The sequence below is a fragment of the Argopecten irradians genome, chromosome 8 (assembly GCF_041381155.1).
Source record: "Argopecten irradians isolate NY chromosome 8, Ai_NY, whole genome shotgun sequence".
Lineage (NCBI taxonomy): Eukaryota > Metazoa > Mollusca > Bivalvia > Pectinida > Pectinidae > Argopecten > Argopecten irradians.
This window is the reverse complement of record NC_091141.1, coordinates 42187087-42213911: the sequence shown is the minus strand read 5'-3', so window position 1 is coordinate 42213911 and position 26825 is coordinate 42187087. Positions and strand designations below refer to the sequence as shown.

Sequence of the window (26825 nt, the reverse complement as noted above, 5' to 3'; positions counted from 1 at the left end):
GTAATTTTCACCATCACAAACTGTCGTAAAACATACAATGTTTGAATATGGATGGTTACATATTATGGTTCAGATCCTTAAAAGCACCAATATACTATAGACATAGTGGTAAATGTCGCATGAAATATCACACGTTTTGAAAGAACCGCCACAGTCTACGCCATGTTTCAAACTTTCGGGTAATATCGGAGAACCGAGTTCCATCACATGACCGACATCGGCGATACCTGTATAGATCGGAACCTCCCGAGCAGTGTCACGTGGTCAATATCGGCAATACCCGTACAGATCGGAATATATCGGACCAGTTCGGATACTTCCGAGCTATTTTAAATGTGTACACGTTAAAAATCAATATTTTAATTTAATTGTTTAATAACTTTGCGAATACGAACTTTACAAAAGTTGGTAAATATCGAAAGATTATAACCTAGAGAGGCGGAGAAAAATATCTAGAACACTTTGAATACTTTTTCTATGCCAAAAATACAACCAGCCACAGACCATACAACTTTAACTAAGTAATATTTATTTGTGTGTGACCTGAGCTAGGTGGGTTGGGTGTTGAGTCTACATAAAACTGGAGTGACTTGTGACCTGAGCTAGGTGGGTTGGATGTTGAGTCTACATAAAACTGGAGTGACTTGTGACCTGAGCTAGGTGGGTTGGATGTTGAGTCTACATAAAACTGGAGTGACTTGTGACCTGAGCTAGGTGGGTTGGATGTTGAGTCTACATAAAACTGGAGTGACTTGTGACCTGAGGTAGGTGGGTTGGATGTTGAGTCTACATAAAACTGGAGTGACCTGTGACCTGAGCTAGGTGGGTTGGATGTTGAGTCTACATAAAACTGGAGTGACTTGTGACCTGAGGTAGGTGGGTTGGGTGTTGAGTCTACATAAAACTGGAGTGACTTGTGACCTGAGCTAGGTGGGTTGGATGTTGAGTCTACATAAAAATGGAGTGACCTGTGACCTGAGCTAGGTGGGTTGGATGTTGAGTCTACATAAAACTGGAGTGACCTGTGACCTGAGCTAGGTGGGTTGGATGTTGAGTCTACATAAAACTTGAGTGACCTGTGACCTGAGCTAGGTGGGTTGGATGTTGAGTCTACATAAAACTGGAGTGACCTGTGACCTGAGCTAGGTGGGTTGGATGTTGAGTCTACATAAAACTGGAGTGACCTGTGACCTGAGCTAGGTGGGTTGGATGTTGAGTCTACATAAAACTGGAGTGACTTGTGACCTGAGCTAGGTGGGTTGGATGTTGAGTCTACATAAAACTGGAGTGACCTGTGACCTGAGCTAGGTGGGTTGGATGTTGAGTCTACATAAAACTGGAGTGACCTGTGACCTGAGCTAGGTGGGTTGGATGTTGAGTCTACATAAAACTGGAGTGACCTGTGACCTGAGCTAGGTGGGTTGGATGTTGAGTTCTACATAAAACTGGAGTGACCTGTGACCTGAGCTAGGTGGGTTGGATGTTGAGTCTACATAAAACTGGAGTGACCTGTGACCTGAGCTAGGTGGGTTGGATGTTGAGTCTACATAAAACTGGAGTGACCTGTGACCTGAGCTAGGTGGGTTGGATGTTGAGTCTACATAAAACTGGAGTGACCTGTGACCTGAGCTAGGTGGGTTGGATGTTGAGTCTACATAAAACTTGAGTGACCTGTGACCTGAGCTAGGTGGGTTGGATGTTGAGTCTACTGTACATAAAACTGGAGTGACCTGTGACCTGAGCTAGGTGGGTGGGATGTTGAGTCTACATAAAACTGGAGTGACCTGTGACCTGAGCTAAGTGGGTTGGATGTTGAGTCTACATAAAACTGGAGTGACCTGTGACCTGAGCTAGGTGGGTTGGATGTTGAGTCTACATAAAACTGGAGTGACCTGTGACCTGAGCTAGGTGGGTTGGATGTTGAGTCTACATAAAACTGGAGTGACTTGTGACCTGAGCTAGGTGGGTTGGGTGTTGAGTCTACATAAAACTGGAGTGACCTGTGACCTGAGCTAGGTGGGTTGGATGTTGAGTCTACATAAAACTTGAGTGACCTGTGACCTGAGCTAGGTGGGTTGGATGTTGAGTCTACTGTACATAAAACTGGAGTGACCTGTGACCTGAGCTAGGTGGGTGGGATGTTGAGTCTACATAAAACTGGAGTGACCTGTGACCTGAGCTAAGTGGGTTGGATGTTGAGTCTACATAAAACTGGAGTGACCTGTGACCTGAGCTAGGTGGGTTGGATGTTGAGTCTACATAAAACTGGAGTGACCTGTGACCTGAGCTAGGTGGGTTGGATGTTGAGTCTACATAAAACTGGAGTGACTTGTGACCTGAGCTAGGTGGGTTGGGTGTTGAGTCTACATAAAACTGGAGTGACTTGTGACCTGAGCTAGGTGGGTTGGATGTTGAGTCTACATAAAACTGGAGTGACCTGTGACCTGAGCTAGGTGGGTTGGATGTTGAGGCTACATAAAACTGGAGTGACTTGTGACCTGAGCTAGGTGGGTTGGATGTTGAGTCTACATAAAACTGGAGTGACCTGTGACCTGAGCTAGGTGGGTTGGATGTTGAGTCTACATAAAACTGGAGTGACTTGTGACCTGAGCTAGGTGGGTTGGGTGTTGAGTCTACATAAAACTGGAGTGACCTGTGACCTGAGCTAGGTGGGTTGGATGTTGAGTCTACATAAAACTGGAGTGACCTGTGACCTGAGCTAAGTGGGTGGGATGTTGAGTCTACATAAAACTGGAGTGACTTGTGACCTGAGGTAGGTGGGTTGGATGTTGAGTCTACATAAAACTGGAGTGACCTGTGACCTGAGGTAGGTGGGTTGGGTGTTGAGTCTACATAAAACTGGAGTGACCTGTGACCTGAGCTAGGTGGGTTGGATGTTGAGTCTACATAAAAATGGAGTGACCTGTGACCTGAGGTAGGTGGGTTGGATGTTGAGTCTACATAAAACTTGAGTGACCTGTGACCTGAGCTAGGTGGGTTGGATGTTGAGTCTACATAAAACTGGAGTGACCTGTGACCTGAGCTAGGTGGGTTGGATGTTGAGTCTACATAAAACTGGAGTGACCTGTGACCTGAGCTAGGTGGGTGGGATGTTGAGTCTACATAAAACTGGAGTGACCTGTGACCTGAGCTAGGTGGGTGGGATGTTGAGTCTACATAAAACTGGAGTGACCTGTGACCTGAGCTAGGTGGGTTGGATGTTGAGTCTACATAAAACTGGAGTGACCTGTGACCTGAGCTAGGTGGGTTGGATGTTGAGTCTACATAAAACTGGAGTGACCTGTGACCTGAGCTAGGTGGGTTGGATGTTGAGTCTACATAAAACTGGAGTGACCTGTGACCTGAGCTAGGTGGGTTGGATGTTGAGTCTACATAAAACTGGAGTGACCTGTGACCTGAGCTAGGTGGGTTGGATGTTGAGTCTACATAAAACTGGAGTGACCTGTGACCTGAGCTAGGTGGGTTGGATGTTGAGTCTACATAAAACTGGAGTGAAGTATGTAACATGTCTATAATGAAGAGCGACCTGGCAGAACGTCCACATAGTTTTTGGTGCTCCTGAGTTTCAACCCTAATCTTTTCTACTACAGTTTAACAACATTCATTAAAGAATTTATACCACTCAGCAAGAGAATCTGTGTGTAAAATAATATTCTCAGTTAAAAAGACAAACTGAAATTCAATCAAGCTAAATTCTGCTATCTGGCTGTGACAAAATAAAACAGGTATGATTTTTTTATTTTTCAGGCAGAAGAGTGATTGGCCGACTATATTAAAAAGAGAACAGAATGGTGTAAAGATGAACCATATTGTGCCTAAGTCAGACTCCGATTCCAATTCCAAAGAAAGCAAAAACTTGTATGACAAACTCAGCATCATCAAAAGGTTTAGGTCCAAACCAAAACAGGCTGCAAATGATGAAGAAGGTAATTATTACCTCGCCCGCACAAACGGCCATTTCAATGACCACACTATCTGGTTCATACCTCGACATTTTTATTGACCCTGTTATATCTTAAGTATGCACCATGGTTACCAGATAGCAGGTGAGTGATTCGGGCCCATTGGGCCATTGTTACCAGATAGCAGGTGAGTGATTCGGGCCCATTGGGCCATTGCTTCTCTACAGTTTTAATTATATAGTCACCTGAGGTGAAGTTTCAAGTGATCTATTCTTATCACAGGCGTATGCAGTTTGTTAGATGTTTCGGTAATATTCTCTGATATCAAAACTGGCAATTAGATCATATGCTAAATACATATTTATACCAAATAACATGTTACAAACTATACACCACCGTATTTCAGAAATGTTCATCTTTCATTTAACATACCACTTGATAATTTATGTAAAAAGTGTGCACTATACGCGCAAAAATACGGTATTCATTGCCAACACTTACATACAGTTGGAGAAATCCTAGAAAACATTGTCAAATTCTGTCAATTTTCCAAACTACTAGCTACTGTGTCCAAAATGCCATTAGCATACAAACCTTCTAAGCATAAGCCAAATCAAAATTGTGAATTATACGGCCCCCACCCCTTCCCTCCCCAGGGAGCTGTGGGAGGGGCCAAAACGGATAAAATGGACTAAAATTTTAAAAATCTTTTTCTCAAAGTGATTTCTGCAGGTGTGTTTTCATGTAATCATACATAATGTATAAAAATAAGAAATTTTGTAGTGCATTAAATCTTTGTTATAACTTGAAAACATGTTAATAAAGCATCCTACATGATTGTTTGTGCATTTGAGTGATTTCCACAGCTTCATTCTTCAAATCTTGTCAAATATGTCAAAATTTTCGCCCAGTTGTGGTACATAAGCATTCGTTAATTGATTTGAGCTGAAGTGTAATTCAATGTTCTCTCAGATCCAGGGAGCATTCATGTGAGCCTGATGGAACTAGACGATATAGACAACAATGTCATAGAAACAAGTATGGAGGACAAACAAAAATGGCCGACTGGATTCCTCACACAATACACAAATCTAACCATTCGTACTTTCCAACAGTCTAAAACACAAATCTTCAACAAGTTCAAGGTCATTGAGTCTGTTACTATGACGGTCCTTGTTTGTCTGATATGGTTCCAGCTGCCGAGGACGGAGGCGACATTACAGGACAGAATGGGTGTGGTAGGTTAATCTAACGTACTTGTAAATACGGTGTTTAGCCCAATCAATGCCCTGCCCATATAGACACCAACTCTTCCTTTTGTAGTTCTCCTAACAGAAGGGCAAGTGAGCTTATACTGTGGCATGGCATCTGTTCTTCATCTGTCATCTGGCCGTCTATCCGACATCAACTTTTCCTCTAGCTAAACAACTTCTTCTGCAAAAGTAGGAAACCAAAAATCCTGAAATTGGGCCTATAGCATACTAGGATGGACGTCAATCAAATTTATTCAAATGAATGACATTGACCTTCATTCAAGGTCACAGGGGTCAAATAGACTAAAATCTGTAAAAGACTTTTTGTCAATAACCAAGGGGCCTAGGGTCGACCTAGCTGATATTGGGCCTGTGACATGCTTGAATGAAGGTCTAGTGATACCAGTGCAAATTTGTTTGATTGAGTGACATTGACCTTCATTCAAGGTCACAGGTAGGCTAAAATGACTTCTTGTCAATACAATTCAAAAGTTTTATTTTATTATTCCAAAATACATAAATTTGCCAATGATGACCATTCAAGCTCACATCGGTCTAAAATGGCAAAATCTTAAAAAGACATCTTGTCAAGGAACTAAGGGATAGAGAGCTGCTATTGGTTCTGTAGCAAGCTACAATTAAATGTCACCGAGTTTGTTTGAATTTATCTCGGTCATAAGTAAAACTTGTTATTGATTCTCTTGTGAATTTAGTTTGCCCATTGGTTCCTTGTTAACCCTTTAATACATACACACTCACATACTGATGTATGTTTCTCAATACTTTTACAGCAACATCAGCAAATTTTTCTTGTTTAAAATAATATTCAGTATATATTGTTTGATCATGTTACGATTATACTCTATTTGTAGAAACTTTATGTGCTAATGTACATGTATTGATATTTATAGTAAAAATAAAGTAATATTTTAAAATAATGGTATAAAAGAGCGAGTCCAACATGGTAGCTCCTTCCAGTAAGCTGATGTTTTAATCAGATAGTTGTTGACATGTTTTGACTCAAGGGAGCCGTTCTCAGAACTCAGCTCCCTTAGAGTCGAAACATGTCAACAACTATCTGATTGTGCTGATCGTTGGACTCGCTCTTTAATATATTTACCTGGATTATAAATGAGGCCTCTGTATTCTTTTCCACGGCCAGCTCCATCAAGAATTTATACATTTTCCATAACCCAGGACGTTGCGCCTCCACCCCCTGTAGTGATTTTGCAATAATGTTATTATTTTTTCAGATATTTTTCATGTCTATGAATTATGGCTTTACTCCCCTGTTTGATACTGTTACCTCCTGTAAGTATATCATAACATTTAGTTTAATTTCAATATCTTTTTAGAATTTTAATAATTCTTTGACTTCATGACCTAATTTTTTGTCAGTCTGATCTAAAATGTTATTGACAGGCATTACTTGTCATAGTTTGAGACCAGACATTCTGTTGATGACGATGGTAACCAACCTCGTATGAGTCGAATACCCTGTATTCCTTGAACTATTGATCTGGTCCCTTGCTGTTCGAGTTATAGGGGTTTTACTGTACTTTAAATTATTTACTTTTACTTGTCTATTTTCAGTCCCATCTGAGCGAATGGTCATTAATAAGGAGCGAGCATCTGGTTGGTATCGAGTCTCGGCTTACTATTTAGCTAAGATGACAAGTGAACTTCCGCTCATCCTAGCTCAGCCACTTGTGTTTGGGACAATCGTCTACTGGTCAGTGGGCCTTAACGGAGTCTCTGCTTATTTAGCTACTATAGGGACACTCTTCATCCATTCTATAACTGGACAGGTTTGTGTTCTTCTAAAGTTCAATAATATAATATTTAAATAAGAACAATATATCTATAAGACTGTTTTTTGTGAAAGTGATATTTTCACTAATTCATTGCACATGGACAGCTAGATATGAAATGCTGGATTTACTTTGGAATTGAAATTTTTTTTTTCACTTAAAGTGAATAGTTGGGCAAAGAAAACCAGTCTAAATGCGTTCATTGGCCTTCCAAAAGTTCTCACATATTAATACGACGGTCAAGTTCTGCTTAGTTTCCCAGTTCTGACCATTAAAGTAAAGAAAAGTTGAAAGCATCGAAAGCGAGGCTGTGTGGAAATGTCACCACGGACATAGTGAGCCGGGAGGACGTTTTAGAATTCCCATACTTTAAATTAATTTCTTCGTACGCAGACAGATTTTGACGAGAGATTTTATTTTTCCATTTCATAAGAAATTATACTGGATACATCCACCATTTTTACCGACTTAAGCCATTCTTGCCCAACTGTTCACTTTAATATGGTTACCAGGTATCACAAAATATGACCTGTGAATTTAGTGTTTACCTGGTATCTAAGTTGCTATAGCATTAACATTCACAAATTGTTTTCTGTTGACAGAGTATAGGACTGTTCCTTGGTATAGCTATAATTTTAATACGTTATGGACATCAGGAGGGCTATGACTATAGCTACTGTGTGTATAATGACTACAATGTTACTAGGTAAGACATCAGGAGGGCTATGACTATAGCTACTGTGTGTATAATGACTACAATGTTACTAGGTAAGACATCAGGAGGGCTATGACTATAGCTACTGTGTGTATAATGACTACAATGTTACTAGGTAAGACATGGAGGGCTATGACTAAGCTACTGTGTGTATAATGACTACAATGTTACTAGGTAAGACATCAGGAGGGCTATGACTATAGCCACTGTGTGTATAATGACTACAATGTTACTAGGTAAGACATCAGGAGAGCTATGACTATAGCTACTGTGTGTATAATGACTACAATGTTACTAGGTAAGACATCAGGAGAGCTATGACTATAGCTACTGTGTGTATAATGACTACAATGTTACTAGGTAAGACATCAGGAGGGCTATGACTATAGCTACTGTGTGTATAATGACTACAATGTTACTAGGTAAGACATCAGGAGGGCTATGACTATAGCTACTGTGTGTATAATGACTACAATGTTACTAGGTAAGACATCAGGAGGGCTATGACTATAGCTACTGTGTGTATAATGACTACAATGTTACTAGGTAAGACATCAGGAGAGCTATGACTATAGCTACTGTGTGTATAATGACTACAATGTTACTAGGTAAGACATCAGGAGGGCTATGACTATAGCTACTGTGTGTATAATGACTACAATGTTACTAGGTAAGACATCAGGAGAGCTATGACTATAGCTACTGTGTGTATAATGACTACAATGTTACTAGGTAAGACATCAGGAGGGCTATGACTATAGCTACTGTGTGTATAATGACTACAATGTTACTAGGTAAGACATCAGGAGGGCTATGACTATAGCTACTGTGTGTATAATGACTACAATGTTACTAGGTAAGACATCAGGAGGGCTATGACTATAGCTACTGTGTGTATAATGACTACAATGTTACTAGGTAAGACATCAGGAGGGCTATGACTATAGCTACTGTGTGTATAATGACTACAATGTTACTAGGTAAGACATCAGGAGAGAGCTATGACTATAGCTACTGTGTGTATAATGACTACAATGTTACTAGGTAAGACATCAGGAGGGCTATGACTATAGCTACTGTGTGTATAATGACTACAATGTTACTAGGTAAGACATCAGGAGGGCTATGACTATAGCTACTGTGTGTATAATGACTACAATGTTACTAGGTAAGACATCAGGAGAGCTATGACTATAGCTACTGTGTGTATAATGACTACAATGTTACTAGGTAAGACATCAGGAGAGCTATGACTATAGCTACTGTGTGTATAATGACTACAATGTTACTAGGTAAGACATCAGGAGGGCTATGACTATAGCCACTGTGTGTATAATGACTACAATGTTACTAGGTAAGACATCAGGAGGGCTATGACTATAGCTACTGTGTGTATAATGACTACAATGTTACTAGGTAAGACATCAGGAGAGCTATGACTATAGCTACTGTGTGTATAATGACTACAATGTTACTAGGTAAGACATCAGGAGGGCTATGACTATAGCTACTGTGTGTATAATGACTACAATGTTACTAGGTAAGACATCAGGAGAGCTATGACTATAGCTACTGTGTGTATAATGACTACAATGTTACTAGGTAAGACATCAGGAGAGCTATGACTATAGCTACTGTGTGTATAATGACTACAATGTTACTAGGTAAGACATCAGGAGAGCTATGACTATAGCTACTGTGTGTATAATGACTACAATGTTACTAGGTAAGACATCAGGAGGGCTATGACTATAGCTACTGTGTGTATAATGACTACAATGTTACTAGGTAAGACATCAGGAGAGCTATGACTATAGCCACTGTGTGTATAATGACTACAATGTTACTAGGTAAGACATCAGGAGAGCTATGACTATGACTATAGCTACTGTGTGTATAATGACTACAATGTTACTAGGTAAGACATCAGGAGAGCTATGACTATAGCTACTGTGTGTATAATGACTACAATGTTACTAGGTAAGACATCAGGAGAGCTATGACTATAGCTACTGTGTGTATAATGACTACAATGTTACTAGGTAAGACATCAGGAGGGCTATGACTATAGCTACTGTGTGTATAATGACTACAATGTTACTAGGTAAGACATCAGGAGAGCTATGACTATAGCTACTGTGTGTATAATGACTACAATGTTACTAGGTAAGACATCAGGAGGGCTATGACTATAGCTACTGTGTGTATAATGACTACAATGTTACTAGGTAAGACATCAGGAGAGCTATGACTATAGCTACTGTGTGTATAATGACTACAATGTTACTAGGTAAGACATCAGGAGGGCTATGACTATAGCTACTGTGTGTATAATGACTACAATGTTACTAGGTAAGACATCAGGAGAGCTATGACTATAGCTACTGTGTGTATAATGACTACAATGTTACTAGGTAAGACATCAGGAGAGCTATGACTATAGCTACTGTGTGTATAATGACTACAATGTTACTAGGTAAGACATCAGGAGAGCTATGACTATAGCTACTGTGTGTATAATGACTACAATGTTACTAGGTAAGACATCAGGAGAGCTATGACTATAGCTACTGTGTGTATAATGACTACAATGTTACTAGGTAAGACATCAGGAGGGCTATGACTATAGCTACTGTGTGTATAATGACTACAATGTTACTAGGTAAGACATCAGGAGGCTATGACTATAGCTACTGTGTGTATAATGACTACAATGTTACTAGGTAAGACATCAGGAGAGCTATGACTATAGCTACTGTGTGTATAATGACTACAATGTTACTAGGTAAGACATCAGGAGGGCTATGACTATAGCTACTGTGTGTATAATGACTACAATGTTACTAGGTAAGACATCAGGAGGGCTATGACTATAGCTACTGTGTGTATAATGACTACAATGTTACTAGGTAAGACATCAGGAGGGCTATGACTATAGCTACTGTGTGTATAATGACTACAATGTTACTAGGTAAGACATCAGGAGAGCTATGACTATAGCTACTGTGTGTATAATGACTACAATGTTACTAGGTAAGACATCAGGAGGGCTATGACTATAGCTACTGTGTGTATAATGACTACAATGTTACTAGGTAAGACATCAGGAGAGCTATGACTATAGCTACTGTGTGTATAATGACTACAATGTTACTAGGTAAGACATCAGGAGAGCTATGACTATAGCTACTGTGTGTATAATGACTACAATGTTACTAGGTAAGACATCAGGAGGGCTATGACTATAGCTACTGTGTGTATAATGACTACAATGTTACTAGGTAAGACATCAGGAGGGCTATGCTATGACTATAGCTACTGTGTGTATAATGACTACAATGTTACTAGGTAAGACATCAGGAGAGCTATGACTATAGCTACTGTGTGTATAATGACTACAATGTTACTAGGTAAGACATCAGGAGGGCTATGACTATAGCTACTGTGTGTATAATGACTACAATGTTACTAGGTAAGACATCAGGAGGGCTATGACTATAGCTACTGTGTGTATAATGACTACAATGTTACTAGGTAAGACATCAGGAGGGCTATGACTATAGCTACTGTGTGTATAATGACTACAATGTTACTAGGTAAGACATCAGGAGAGCTATGACTATAGCTACTGTGTGTATAATGACTACAATGTTACTAGGTAAGACATCAGGAGAGCTATGACTATAGCTACTGTGTGTATAATGACTACAATGTTACTAGGTAAGACATCAGGAGGGCTATGACTATAGCTACTGTGTGTATAATGACTACAATGTTACTAGGTAAGACATCAGGAGAGCTATGACTATAGCTACTGTGTGTATAATGACTACAATGTTACTAGGTAAGACATCAGGAGAGCTATGACTATAGCCACTGTGTGTATAATGACTACAATGTTACTAGGTAAGACATCAGGAGAGCTATGACTATAGCTACTGTGTGTATAATGACTACAATGTTACTAGGTAAGACATCAGGAGAGCTATGACTATAGCTACTGTGTGTATAATGACTACAATGTTACTAGGTAAGACATCAGGAGAGCTATGACTATAGCTACTGTGTGTATAATGACTACAATGTTACTAGGTAAGACATCAGGAGGGCTATGACTATAGCTACTGTGTGTATAATGACTACAATGTTACTAGGTAAGACATCAGGAGGGCTATGACTATAGCTACTGTGTGTATAATGACTACAATGTTACTAGGTAAGACATCAGGAGGGCTATGACTATAGCCACTGTGTGTATAATGACTACAATGTTACTAGGTAAGACATCAGGAGGGCTATGACTATAGCTACTGTGTGTATAATGACTACAATGTTACTAGGTAAGACATCAGGAGAGTGCTATGACTATAGCTACTGTGTGTATAATGACTACAATGTTACTAGGTAAGACATCAGGAGAGCTATGACTATAGCTACTGTGTGTATAATGACTACAATGTTACTAGGTAAGACATCAGGAGAGCTATGACTATAGCTACTGTGTGTATAATGACTACAATGTTACTAGGTAAGACATCAGGAGGGCTATGACTATAGCTACTGTGTGTATAATGACTACAATGTTACTAGGTAAGACATCAGGAGGGCTATGACTATAGCTACTGTGTGTATAATGACTACAATGTTACTAGGTAAGACATCAGGAGAGCTATGACTATAGCTACTGTGTGTATAATGACTACAATGTTACTAGGTAAGACATCAGGAGGGCTATGACTATAGCCACTGTGTGTATAATGACTACAATGTTACTAGGTAAGACATCAGGAGAGCTATGACTATAGCTACTGTGTGTATAATGACTACAATGTTACTAGGTAAGACATCAGGAGAGCTATGACTATAGCTACTGTGTGTATAATGACTACAATGTTACTAGGTAAGACATCAGGAGGGCTATGACTATAGCTACTGTGTGTATAATGACTACAATGTTACTAGGTAAGTAAGAGGCTATCTAGGAGTGTGTATATGACACAATGTACTAGGAAGACATCAGAGAGCTATGACTATAGCTACTGTGTGTATAATGACTACAATGTTACTAGGTAAGACATCAGGAGAGCTATGACTATAGCTACTGTGTGTATAATGACTACAATGTTACTAGGTAAGACATCAGGAGAGCTATGACTATAGCTACTGTGTGTATAATGACTACAATGTTACTAGGTAAGACATCAGGAGGGCTATGACTATAGCTACTGTGTGTATAATGACTACAATGTTACTAGGTAAGACATCAGGAGAGCTATGACTATAGCTACTGTGTGTATAATGACTACAATGTTACTAGGTAAGACATCAGGAGAGCTATGACTATAGCTACTGTGTGTATAATGACTACAATGTTACTAGGTAAGACATCAGGAGAGCTATGACTATAGCTACTGTGTGTATAATGACTACAATGTTATAGGTAAGACATCAGGAGAGCTATGACTATAGCCACTGTGTGTATAATGACTACAATGTTACTAGGTAAGACATCAGGAGAGCTATGACTATAGCTACTGTGTGTATAATGACTACAATGTTACTAGGTAAGACATCAGGAGAGGCTATGACTATAGCTACTGTGTGTATAATGACTACAATGTTACTAGGTAAGACATCAGGAGGGCTATGACTATAGCTACTGTGTGTATAATGACTACAATGTTACTAGGTAAGACATCAGGAGAGCTATGACTATAGCTACTGTGTGTATAATGACTACAATGTTACTAGGTAAGACATCAGGAGAGCTATGACTATAGCTACTGTGTGTATAATGACTACAATGTTACTAGGTAAGACATCAGGAGGGCTATGACTATAGCTACTGTGTGTATAATGACTACAATGTTACTAGGTAAGACATCAGGAGAGCTATGACTATAGCTACTGTGTGTATAATGACTACAATGTTACTAGGTAAGACATCAGGTCAGTGTCCAGGACAGCCATGTCATGTCCAGACAGGACAGTCATGTCAGCTATAGTCAGTGTCTCCAGACCAGGACAGTTATGTCAGTGTCCAGACTAGGACAGCCATGTCAGTGTCCAGACCATGACAGCTATGTCAGTGTCCAGACCAGGACAGCCATGTCAGTGTCCAGACCAGGACAGTTATGTCAGTGTCCAGACCAGGACAGCCATGTCAGTGTCCAGACCAGGACAGCCATGTCAGTGTCCAGACCAGGACAGTTATGTCAGTGTCCAGACCAGGACAGCCATGTCAGTGTCCAGACCAGGACAGCCATGTCAGTGTCCAGACCAGGACAGTTATGTCAGTGTCCAGACCAGGACAGCCATGTCAGTGTCCAGACCAGGACAGCCATGTCAGTGTCCACCCCCCCGGTTGGCGAGTCACCAGGACAGTCATGTCAGTGTCCACACAGGACAGCCATGTCAGTGTCCAGACCAGGACCAGTCATGTCAGTGTCCAGACCAGGACAGTCATGTCAGTGTCCAGACCAGGACAGCCATGTCAGTGTCCAGACCAGGACAGTCCATGTCAGTGTCCAGACCAGGACAGCTATGTCGGAGTGTCCCAGACCAGGACAGCATGTCAGTGTCCCAGACCATGTCACCAGACCTAGTCAAAGCCATGTCAGTGTCCAGACCAGGACAGTCATGTCAGTGTCCAGACCAGGACAGTCTATGTCAGTGTCCAGACCAGGACAGCCATGTCAGTGTCCAGACCAGGACAGCCATGTGTATGTCAGTGTCCAGACCAGGACAGCCATGTCAGTGTCCAGACCAGGACAGCCATGTCAGTGTCCAGACCAGGACAGTTATGTCAGTGTCCAGACTATGACAGTTATGTCAGTGTCCAGACCATGACAGTTATGTCAGTGTCCAGACCAGGACAGCATGTCAGACCAGTTATGTCAGTGTCCAGGACCAAGACAGTATGTCAGTGATCCAAGACCTCAGGACAGTTATGTCAGTGTCGTTCACCAGACCAGGACAGCCATGTCAGTGTCCATAGACCAGGACACAACAGTTTTATGTCAGTGTCCCAGGACAGTTTATGTCAGGTGTCCACATCCAGGACAGCCATGTCATGTCCCAGACCAGGACAGCCATGTCAGTGTCCAGACCAGGACAGCCATGTCAGTGTCCAGACCATGACAGTTATGTCAGTGTCCAGACCAGGACAGCCATGTCAGTGTCCAGACCAGGACAGCCATGTCAGTGTCCAGACCAGGACAGCTATGTCAGTGTCCAGACCAGGACAGTTATGTCAGTGTCCAGACCATGACAGCCATGTCAGTGTCCAGACCAGGACAGTCATGTCAGTGTCCACAGACCAGGACAGCCATGTCAGTGTCCAGACACCAGGACAGTTATGTCATGTGTCCAGACCAGGACAGTCATGTCAGTGTCCAGACCAGGACAGCCATGTCAGTGTCCAGACCAGGACAGCCCATGTCAGTGTCCAGACCAGGACAGTTATGTCAGTGTCCAGACCAGGACAGTTAAGCCAATGATCAGTGTCCAGACCAGGACAGCAATGTCAGTGTCCAGACCAGGACAGCCATGTCAGTGTCCAGACCATGACAGTTATGTCAGTGTCCAGACCAGGACAGCCATGTCAGTGTCCATACCAGGACAGCCATGTCAGTGTCCAGACCAGGACAGTTATGTCAGTGTCCAGGACCGATGACAGTGTCCAACCCAGGACAGTCATGTCAGTGTCCAGACCAGGACCAGACTGTCAGTGTCCAGACCAGTACAGTCATGTCAGTGTCCAGACCAGGACAGTCATGTCAGTGTCCAGACCAGGACAGTCATGTCAGTGTCCAGACCAGGGACAGTCATGTCAGTGTCCACCATGTACAGTATGTCAGTGTCCAGACCATGACAGCTATGTCAGTGTCCACACCAGGACAGTCCATGTCTGTGTCCACACCAGACAGATCATGTCAGTGTCCAGGGACCAGGACAGTCATGTCAGTGTCCAGACCAGGACAGCCATGTCAGTGTCCAGACCAGACAGACAGCCATGTCAGTGTCCAGACCAGGGACAGTTATGTCTCAAGTGTCCAGACCAGGACAGTTTATGTCAGTGTCCCAGACCAGGACAGCTATGTCAGTGTCCAGACCAGGACAGTCATGTCAGTGTCCAGACCAGGACAGTCATGTCAGTGTCCAGACCAGGACAGTCCCATGTCAGTGTCCACACCAGGACAGCGTATGTCAGTGTCCAGGACCAGGACAGTCATGTCCGGTGTCATGTGTGGTCCAGACCAGGACAGTCATGTCAGTGTCCATACCAGGACAGCCATGTCCAGTGTCCAGACCCGGACACAGTCAAGTCAGTGTTCATAACCAGGACATCCATGTATGTCAGTGTCCAGGACCAGGAACCAGCCATGTCAGTGTCCAGACCAGGACAGCCATGTCAGTGTTCATACCAGGACAGCTATGTCATGTCCCAGACCATGACAGTGTCAGTGTCCAGACCAGGACAAGCCATGTCAGTGTTCATACCAAGGACAGCCATGTCAGTGTCCCAAAACCAGGACAGCCATGTCAGTGTCCAGACCAGGACAGTTATGTCAGTGTTCCAGACCAGGACAGTTATGTCAGTGTTCATACCAGGACAGCCATGTCAGTGTCCAGACCATGACAGCTATGTCAGTGTCCAGACCAGGACAGCCATGTCAGTGTCCAGACCATGACAGTTATGTCAGTGTCAAAACCAGGACAGCTATATATGTCAGTGTCCAGACCATGACAGTTTTGTCAGTGTCCAGACCAGGACAGTTATGTCAGTGTCAAAACCAGGACAGCTATATGTCAGTGTCCAGACCATGACAGTTTTGTCAGTGTCCAGACCAGGACAGCCATGTCAGTGTCAAAACCAGGACAGCTATATATGTCAGTGTCCAGACCATGACAGTTATGTCAGTGTCCAGACCAGGACAGTTATGTCAGTGTCCAGACCCAGGACAGCCATGTAAGTGTCCAGACCAGGACAGTATACCAGTCTGGGTGTCCAGACCAGGACAGCCATGTCAGTGTCAAAACCAGGACAGCTAAGTATATGTCAGTGTCCAGACCAGGACAGTTATGTTTAGTTTCCAGACCAGGACAGCCATGTAAGTGTCCAGACCAGGACAGCCATGTCTGTGTCCAGACCAGGACAGCTATGTCAGTGTCCAGACCAGGACAGCCATGTCAGTGTCCAGACCATGACAGTTATGTCTGTGTCCAGACCATGACAGTTATGTCAGTGTCCAGACCAGGACAGTTATGTCAGTGTCCAGACCATGACAGTTATGTCAGTGTCCAGACCAGGACAGCCATGTCAGTGTCCAGACCAGGACAGCCATGTCAGTGTCCAGACCATGACAGCTATGTCAGTGTCAAAACCAGGACAGAACATGAGTAAACTGTCTTCTGTAGAAAAGCAATCTATCCCCGCACACAACAGCCTGTCCAGCGTCTTGACGTCTTGGTCGAAGTCCAACTTTATAATGACGTGATGTAATGGTAACTTCCCAATATATTCAGGTTCAATTTCGCACCGCTTCAATAGTGCCAGCTTGCACTTCATTGAAAATAGTACCCGTGTGTGTAGCCAATCAGAATCCAGTATTCTGTCACGTGATGTACTAAAGCCAAATATTTCACATTTTACTAAACCAATATAATAGTGTTACATTTGTATAATAATTTTAATAAGATAAGTCCATTACTCGATGTCATTGTGTTGTTTCAGGTGGATTTTACACCAGACATCTACCGTTTTGGTTGACCTGGCTGAAATACATATCATTTCTCCACTACACATTTCATTGTCTAATGTCGTTGGAGTTCACAGATGCTCCTCCAGTTCTGTAAGTGGTTTATCTACTGTGTCTTCTAGTCTTAATGAATATATACATAAATCAACCCAGCAAATACTTTTAAATTATTTCAAAAGTCTTTTTTTTATTTATTTTTTTATTTTTACATTTAGATTTTGGTACTTGAAGTTCGTTACCACTGTTTCTCAGAGAGTACTGGAGGAATATGTCACAATTCTCATATGTAGGTTCCCCAAGGAGAGGGGGGGGCCATCTTTGAATTTTGATAGTTCAAAGTTTACTATCAATGAAAAGCAGAGACAATTGTCAGACATAGATCAATCCAAGATCCCTAAGAGTTTTGTATCGGATTGTAGACTATTTGGCCCCAGATTTTTATCATTGAAATAATAAAACCTTTAAATCACTTCTTCTCATAGAGTTATAATGGAATTGTATACATAATTTGGCCCAACAAAACTCTCCTGGGGGAAGGGGAAGGGAACAGAAACTTGTATAAAATTTTGGCTCTGATCCCCAGGGGGGTAGGAGAGGTGGGGCCCAATAGGGGAAATAGAAGGTAAATTCTTTTAAATCGCTATATAAGTTCTGCTTGGAATGTAAACCAAATTTGGCCAGAAAAAATCCTTTGTAAAAGGGGAACAGAACTTGTATAAATTTTGGCTCTGACCCCCTGGGGCTGGAGGGGCAGGGCCCAATTGGGGACAAATAGAGGTAAAGATTCTATCAATTGCTACTTGTGCATTTTTGAGTTAAAACATTTTCGGCCTCTGGTCCCCATAGGGCAGGATTTTTGAAAAGCAGAGAAAAGATCTTTCAATTGTCAGACATAGAGATCAATCTTTGGTAGGTGCCAAGATCCCTCTGGGATCTCTTCTTTGTTTTGAAATACCCAGATTTTTACATTGATAATTATAAAAGATCAAAACCACAAAATAATCACAATTCTAACTTGTGAAATGTGGTTTTTTTCCAGCTGTGCCTCCAGTACCAATATATCAGAGTCTCAATTCGCCAGCTGTCTTCATCAAAATGTCACCTTTATACCATCTCAGGAGGTGCTGCAGTTCTTCGGAGTCGACTGGCCGTTCTGGAAATATCTCCTCCCATTATTTATATTCATCATTGCCTTTCGAATAGCTGGCTACTTTGTGTTACGATTTGTACAACGAGCTGATTAATTCTAATAATCCTATGTGAATTTGATATCGTGAACGTTAGTCAAATGTGTATTTGTCCAGTGACGTGTATAGTTTTATTCAGGGTTATATGATTGTGCTATGAGATTTAAATTTACTAGTGATAATATATTTTATAAATGAAGAATCAATGAATTGTTCTATTTCATTATGAATGTCATCCCCCATTTTTGATCAAGGAAAAGTCTACAAAGTGAAATTAGAGAAACCTAGTTATATCTTTATTTTATAAGCATTTTTACGCTCATTTGGTCTTAAGGACGAGGGCATTGATGAGCTTATGCGATACTACTATGTCTGGCGTCCATCAGTCCATCAACAATCAACTTCCTGTTCATAATCGCTGGTCTGATTATAACCAAATTTGCCTGGTACTAAGGGACCAAAACAGTTAATTTCCATATATATACGACTTCTTCTCTAAAACTTGAGATAACACTCATATTGCATTGTTAGCATCCTTATAAGATAGGAATTCAACTATGAATTACTTCACTGAAAGTAAGCATTAGATAATACACTCATCATCCCTTTGGTGTTAGGATTCCAAATTGAACAAATGGTAGTACCAACTCCCAAGGGCCTAAGGTAGATTGTACAAATTGTGGGTTGAAAATCTTTGGAAGCCTTAGGGAGGTGCAAAATTGATCAAATTTGGCTATATTGTATTAATGTGAAAGAATGTGTTTACTTAATAAACCATGTGCATGATACAGGCCCCCTGGGTCTCTTGTTAGCTCAACTGCCCGAAGGACAAGTGAGCTTATTGCCATGGTTACTTTTCTTTTTTTTCTTTCGTTCAGTCAAATACAGAATTAAAATATGGTTGTGCTTTATAGAAAATGTTTGTTTTGCTGTAGTGTAATGTCATTGTGATCTTTATCCACATACTGTAATCTTAATTTGTTATCTCAAAACGACTGTGATGGTTAATTAGGAGACCAACAATCTACCACAAAACCTCCCCTTCCAGACCCCTCCCTTTTCTCGACCTATCTCCTTCCCGGCCCCTCCCCTTCCTGACCCATCCTCTTCCTCACCTCTCCTCTTCTAGATCTTCCCTTCCCAGCCCCTAGCTCCCCTTCCTGACCTCTCCTCTTCCTGACCTCTCCCCTTCCTGACCCATTCCTTCCCGGCCCCTCCCCTTCCTGACCTCTCCCCTTCCTGACCCCTCCTCTTCCCAACCCATCCTCTAACTGGCCTTTCCTCTTCTCGACATCTTCCCTTCCCTGCCCCTCCCCTTCCTCACTCCCGGTCCTTTCCCTTTTTGACCTCTCCCCTTCTCGAACCCTCCCCATCCTGACCTCTGGCCTTTCCCCTTCCTGACCTCTCCCTGGCCACGATGATGGACACCAGCTAATTAGCCCTCAAACCATCCAAGTGTCTGATGTCATGTCCATATTGGGTACTGACCATTGGTCATTTGGTATTCTCTCCAAACAACTGGCAAAATGGATACTTATGATTCAGGGAAGCATCATGTTCCACTGTGATAATTATTGTTTGTTTACAAATGTCTTTCAATAGAAGACAACGTGACTATGTAAATCAATATATTAATCAGATTACTCTGGATTTTCAGATGACTTTCAGAAGGTCTCTATTATCATTACTATATTCCTTGTGATTTCATCTCTTTAACATGATGATTTTATTCTAAGGTAAAAACACCAGTGGTGAACTGTAATCCTTATGTATAATCATCGTGCTTCATCCATTATCCACAGTGCGCCACCCCTTTCCATCAACTTTTCATTCAAATCCACAAAATAGGCAAAATATACATGTAGCCAAGTCTTTAAAATCCTTCTTCTCCTGTAGGAATAAAAGGATTTAGTTCTAATTTAGTCTGGATGATTGTGTTCTTCGCCTGGAACAGGTCAAGCAATACAGGCCCATCAGACCTTTTGTTGTTTTGGAAAGGTAGTTGACCTATCAAGGCTAGGATATGCACATGTGATGATTAGATGTTATCAAATCTGTATACAAAGGTCAAGGTCCTAGTCGAAGGTCAAGGGCCTAGTCTATATATACAAAGGTCAAGGCCTTTTTGATAACTTTTGTGTTTGATTTTGATGATGTTTCCTTCATTACACTTGATGTAGTACCCTTTGTACAATAGACCTGGTTGTGTGAATTTTCTAGGTAGAATTCCTTTGTATAAGCCATAAGAAATAATGAATTTTCAAGGCCTTGTTGCCATAAGTTTCATGTATATAGTCTAGTAGAAAATTCTCAGGTAGAGGCATGTAAATTGATATAGCAGGAGTATAGGCTTGCATTCCATTCGTTGATTCGTACCAGTTGTTCCGGTACGGATCTGCTGTATCGGTAATGGAACGCGCTGCCTCAGCTGTTATTGGATCCAAGATGGCAGACTATAGATTTGGCATTTTTCATTGAAATGTTTTTTTGTTGTTGAAAAGACAGAGAGTATTTCTATCTTATGAAATTACATGGATTACTTATTTCCATGTATGCCTAAACTATTTAGGTATTACTTTTATAATTCAAGGATGAAAATGTTCAGCCGATTCGCTGATTTCGGCCTTTTTGACTTTCAGAAAATAGGTTCCTGCTACATGTAATTTCATATAATTTTCACCCAAAAAACAAATTTCACCCTTTTCCAAAATTTTTCATTTTTATCTCGGTTATATCCATTTTATCGTTAACACCGAAAATACTTGGCTTTTATGTTTGAAGCGTATCTTTCATATGGGTGCCACCTTCATGGAAAAAAACTTGTTCCATTTGGCGGTGTCATATTAATTTAGTACAACTGGTACAAATCCGCAAATGGAAAGCACAGTAAGATGACTCCAGCTTGGTGGCTATCCTCTTTTGTCATGGTTTTACAGGAGGAATTTGTTTGTCAATAGATTGTAAAAAATAAACACCAATCCTAAACTACAAAAGGTTGTCCATTATCACAGAGCTGTCAAACAAATCCATTGCTTATATGTTGATTTCTGTGTGCTGTATGAAGTTTCACTTGATTTGCAATTAATTAAAATGGTAAGATTTTGTTTTCTTTTAAACAACATAGATTTGATTTTGGTGGGCAATTCACGATTAAAATTTAGAAAGCGGGCTTCCTTAAAAATGGCAATGAAATATTTTAAAAAGAAAACAACAGGCATTCTGTTTAGTGACAGGTAAAACTTGTCACCATTTTGACGGGGGTGTGGGTTACAAAAATCATTTTGAGTTTTTTGTTAACATGGTTATTGTGTATTTCAATTTAATCAAGATTTTATTTCAATGCAATTAAAAAACGGTGAACAAATATCAATCAGTAATTATATCATCTTCACATGTTTAAGATTATGTATGAACAAAATGTATTTCTGTATTTCGAAAATTTGACACAAAGTAAGGGCAAATTTTATATTGATATGAATTTTATTTGAGTATTTGTTTTCTTTAATTGTTATTTTTTTTTTTTTTTTTTATTATTTTTTTTTTTTGTAGGTCTAAACTGCCTCAGTAGGTTTATACTAAGTATGAGATCACTGCTTCATTAATACATATAAACATCATAGATCTTCATATGAAAATTTGTATAGAAAGGTATTGTCTCCCATACATGGATATATTATACTGGAATTATATATTATAAATCTTACACAGCTGTGCTGAATAGTTGATGATGTCATCAATACCATATTTTCCTAAATATAAGTTGCGACTTTTTCCCTGAAAATTGTGAGTGCGACCTATACACCAGTGCCACTTATCTGTGGACAAAAACCAAAATCTGATAATGATTTTGCATTATTACGTCATGATTCTTATGTGAAAATCCTAAGTTTTACTTGATGGTTTAGTTAAGTTATATATACATCGAAAAAATCATAAGGTACAAAAATGTTTTTCATGATCTCATGAATTTTGTTGCATAACTATATTGTATGTCACAATGCTTCTAAACAGCTGATATAATACATCAATTTTCTTGTCAATATGGAAAACCTATAATCAGATTTACCGTATTCGACCCAATAAGCGCCCAGGGCATTTAAATATTGAAAACAAGAGATCCCAGAGGGATCTTGGCGCCCACCAAAGAATGATCTATATCTGACAAAGGAAAGATGGATCTTTTCTCTACTTTTTAAACTTTTTCAAACATACTACATATAAAATTTGAGAAATAGCGGTAACAAACTTCAACTATCAAAATCCAAGATGACTCCTTGGCGGCCATCTTGTTGATCAATCGGTCCCAAATCACAATATGCACAACTAGGGCCCTAGGGGAACCTACATATGAATTTTGAGACAGATCCCTTCAGTACTTTCTGAGAAATAGCGATAACAAACTTTGAATAACAAAATCCAAGATGGCTGCCTGGCGGCCATCTTGTTCACCGATTGGTCCAAAAATGCAATTTGCACATCAAGGGCCCTAGGGGAACCTACATATTAAATTTGAGAAAGATCCCTTCAGCACTTTTTGAGAAATGGGGATATCAAACCTTAATTATCAAAATCCATTCCTATCAGCCTCAAAATCTGTATGGCACAACTAGGGACCAAGGGTAACCTCCATGTGAAGTTTGAACAAAATCCCTTCAGTAGTTCTCAAGAAATATCGATAACAAACTTCAACTGCCAAAATCAAAGATGGCTGCCTGGCGGCCATCTTGTTTTTCCAATCAGCCGCAAAATCTGTATGGCATAACTAGGGACCAAGGGTACCCTCCATGTGAAGTTTGAACAAAATCCCTTCAGTAGTTCTCAAGAAATATCGATAACAAACTTCAACTGCCAAAATCAAAGATGGCTGCCTGGCGGCCATCTTGTTTTTCCGATCAGCCTCAAAATCTGTATGGCACAACTAGGGACCAAGGGTAACCTCCATGTGAAGTTTGAACAAAATCCCTTCAGTAGTTCTCAAGAAATATCGATAACAAACTTCAACTGCCAAAATCAAAGATGGCTGCCTGGCGGCCATCTTGTTTTTCCGATCAGCCTCAAAATCTGTATGGCACAATTATGAACAAAATCCCTTCAGTAGTTCTCAAGAAATATCGATAACAAACTTCAACTGCCAAAATCAAAGATGGCTGCCTGGCGGCCATCTTGTTTTTCCGATCAGCCTCAAAATCTGTATGGCACAAATATGGACCAAGGGGACCCTCCATGTGAAGTTTGAAAAAAATCCCTGCACCAGTTTTTAAGAAATAGTGATAACAAGCATTGTTTATGGACGGACGACGGATGACGGACCACGGACGCAGGGCGATTTGAATAGCCCACCATCTGATGATGGTGGGCTAAAAATCAAAAGGTGGTCATAAGACGAAGTTATTGCAAATCTATACAGTTTTGTGTAGTTTTCGTCTTTATTTATGCCTGGGCAATTGAAATCAAGGCTTCAAAAAGGGGGAGGGCGCTTATAGGGACATGGGCGCTTATTGGGTCGAATACATTATGTTTGTTAAGTTGATAGGCATACCTTTACCTTCATGGTAGATTCCGGCTGGTCAGCACACTGTGAGCCTCATGCTTACAAGTGAAAACTCCAATAGAGATATCACTATTACGAACTAATTCATATCAGATTCTTTTAGTCTGTCCATTTAGATATTTGGTCTAAACTAATCAGTCAATATCATTTTAGAATATTTTTATCAATCTTCAAGTTTTATGAGAAAATCTACATTGAAATGATATTTTTATTGTTATTATTGTTTTAATAATAAAATGCATGATAACATACATCAGTAATTTGTTTTCTTGTTACATAAGTAGCATCTTGAGATACTCAAGCCAGCACCATGCAGGCCAGGTGCTTGTTACATGTGTATCATCTAGAACCTCAAAGCCAGCACCATACAGGTCAGGTGCTTGTTACATGTGTAACACCCAAAGACACTCAAGCCAGCACCATGCAGGTCAGGTGCTTGTTACATGTGAAACATCCAAAGACACTCAAGCCAGCACCATGCAGGTCAGGTGCTTGTTACATCAAAGACACTCGCCAGCACCAACACCCCAAGACACTCAAGCCAGCACCATGCAGGTCAGGTGCTTGGTACTTGTGTAGCACCCAAAGACACTCAAGCCAGCACCACACAGGTCAGGTGCTTGTTACTTGTTTGGCACCCAAAGACACTCAAGCCAGCACCATGCAGGTCAGGTGCTTGGTACTTGTGTAGCACCCAAAGACACTCAAGCCAGCACCACACAGGTCAGGTGCTTGTTACTTGTTAAGCACCCAAAGACACTCAAGCCAGCACCATGCAGGTCAGGTGCTTGTTACTGTGTAACACAAGACACTCAAGCCAGCACACACAGGTCAGGTGCTTGTTACATTGTTACCCAAAGACACTCAAGCCAGCACCACACAGGTCAGGTGCTTGTACTTTGTTTAAGTACCCAAAGACACTCAAGCCAGCACCACACAGGTCAGGTGCTTGTTACATGTGTAACATACAAAGACACTCAAGCCAGCACCACACAGGTCAGGTGCTTGTTACATGTGTAACATACAAAGACACTCAAGCCAGCACCACACAGGTCAGGTGCTTGTTACATGTGTAACATACAAAGACACTCAAGCCAGCACCACACAGGTCAGGTGCTTGTTACATGTGTAACATACAAAGACACTCAAGCCAGCACCATGCAGGTCAGGTGCTTGTTACATGTGTAACATTCAAAGACACTCAAGCCAGCACCACACAGGTCAGGTGCTTGTTACATGTGTAACATACAAAGACACTCAAGCCAGCACCACACAGGTCAGGTGCTTGTTACATGTGTAACATTCAAAGACACTCAAGCCAGCACCACACAGGTCAGGTGCTTGTTACATGTGTAACATACAAAGACACTCAAGCCAGCACCACACAGGTCAGGTGCTTGTTACATGTGTAACATACAAAGACACTCAAGCCAGCACCACACAGGTCAGGTGCTTGTTACATGTGTAACATACAAAGACACTCAAGCCAGCACCACACAGGTCAGGTGCTTGTTACATGTGTAACATACAAAGACACTCAAGCCAGCACCACACAGGTCAGGTGCTTGTTACATGTGTAACATACAAAGACACTCAAGCCAGCACCACACAGGTCAGGTGCTTGTTACATGTGTAACATACAAAGACACTCAGGTCAGCACCACACAGGTCAGGTGCTTGTTACATGTGTAACATTCAAAGACACTCAGGCCAGCACCATGCAGGTCAGGTGCTTGTTACATGTGTAACATACAAAGACACTCAAGCCAGCACCACACAGGTCAGGTGCTTGTTACATGTGTAACATACAAAGACACTCAAGCCAGCACCACACAGGTCAGGTGCTTGTTACATGTGTAACATTCAAAGACACTCAGGTCAGCACCATGCAGGTCAGGTGCTTGTTACATGTGTAACATACAAAGACACTCAAGCCAGCACCACACAGGTCAGGTGCTTGTTACATGTGTAACATACAAAGACACTCAAGCCAGCACCATGCAGGTCAGGTGCTTGTTACATGTGTAACATACAAAGACACTCAAGCCAGCACCATGCAGGTCAGGTGCTTGTTACATGTGTAACATACAAAGACACTCAAGCCAGCACCACACAGGTCAGGTGCTTGTTACATGTGTAACATACAAAGACACTCAAGCCAGCACCACACAGGTTAGGTGCTTGTTACATGTGTAACATACAAAGACTCAGGCCAGCACCATGCAGGTCAGGTGCTTGTTACATGTGTAACATTCAAAGACACTCAGGTCAGCACCATGCAGGTCAGGTGCTTGTTACATGTGTAACATACAAAGACACTCAAGCCAGCACCACACAGGTCAGGTGCTTGTTACATGTGTAGCATACAAAGACACTCAAGCCAGCACCATGCAGGTCAGGTGCTTGTTACATGTGTAACATTCAAAGACACTCAGGTCAGCACCATGCAGGTCAGGTGCTTGTTACATGTGTAACATACAAAGACACTCAAGCCAGCACCACACAGGTCAGGTGCTTGTTACATGTGTAACATACAAAGACACTCAAGCCAGCACCACACAGGTCAGGTGCTTGTTACATGTGTAACATACAAAGACACTCAAGCCAGCACCACACAGGTCAGG

At 41.2% G+C, this 26825-nt stretch overlaps 1 protein-coding gene across 1 annotated transcript in view; it reads left to right on the top strand.

Moving 5' to 3' along the window:
- Window positions 1-23575, top strand: part of LOC138330409 (uncharacterized) — a 46752-nt gene extending 23177 nt beyond the window's left edge. Inside the window, exons 9-16 of the mRNA XM_069278008.1 lie at window positions 3769-3947; window positions 4896-5161; window positions 6430-6487; window positions 6770-6984; window positions 7590-7629; window positions 13279-13329; window positions 17439-17556; window positions 18503-23575. Of these exons, the coding sequence (XP_069134109.1) occupies window positions 3769-3947; window positions 4896-5161; window positions 6430-6487; window positions 6770-6984; window positions 7590-7629; window positions 13279-13329; window positions 17439-17556; window positions 18503-18707 (1132 nt within the window). The 3' untranslated portion in view covers window positions 18708-23575. The remainder of the gene's footprint in view (window positions 1-3768; window positions 3948-4895; window positions 5162-6429; window positions 6488-6769; window positions 6985-7589; window positions 7630-13278; window positions 13330-17438; window positions 17557-18502) is intronic.
- Window positions 23576-26825: the final 3250 nt, after the last annotated feature.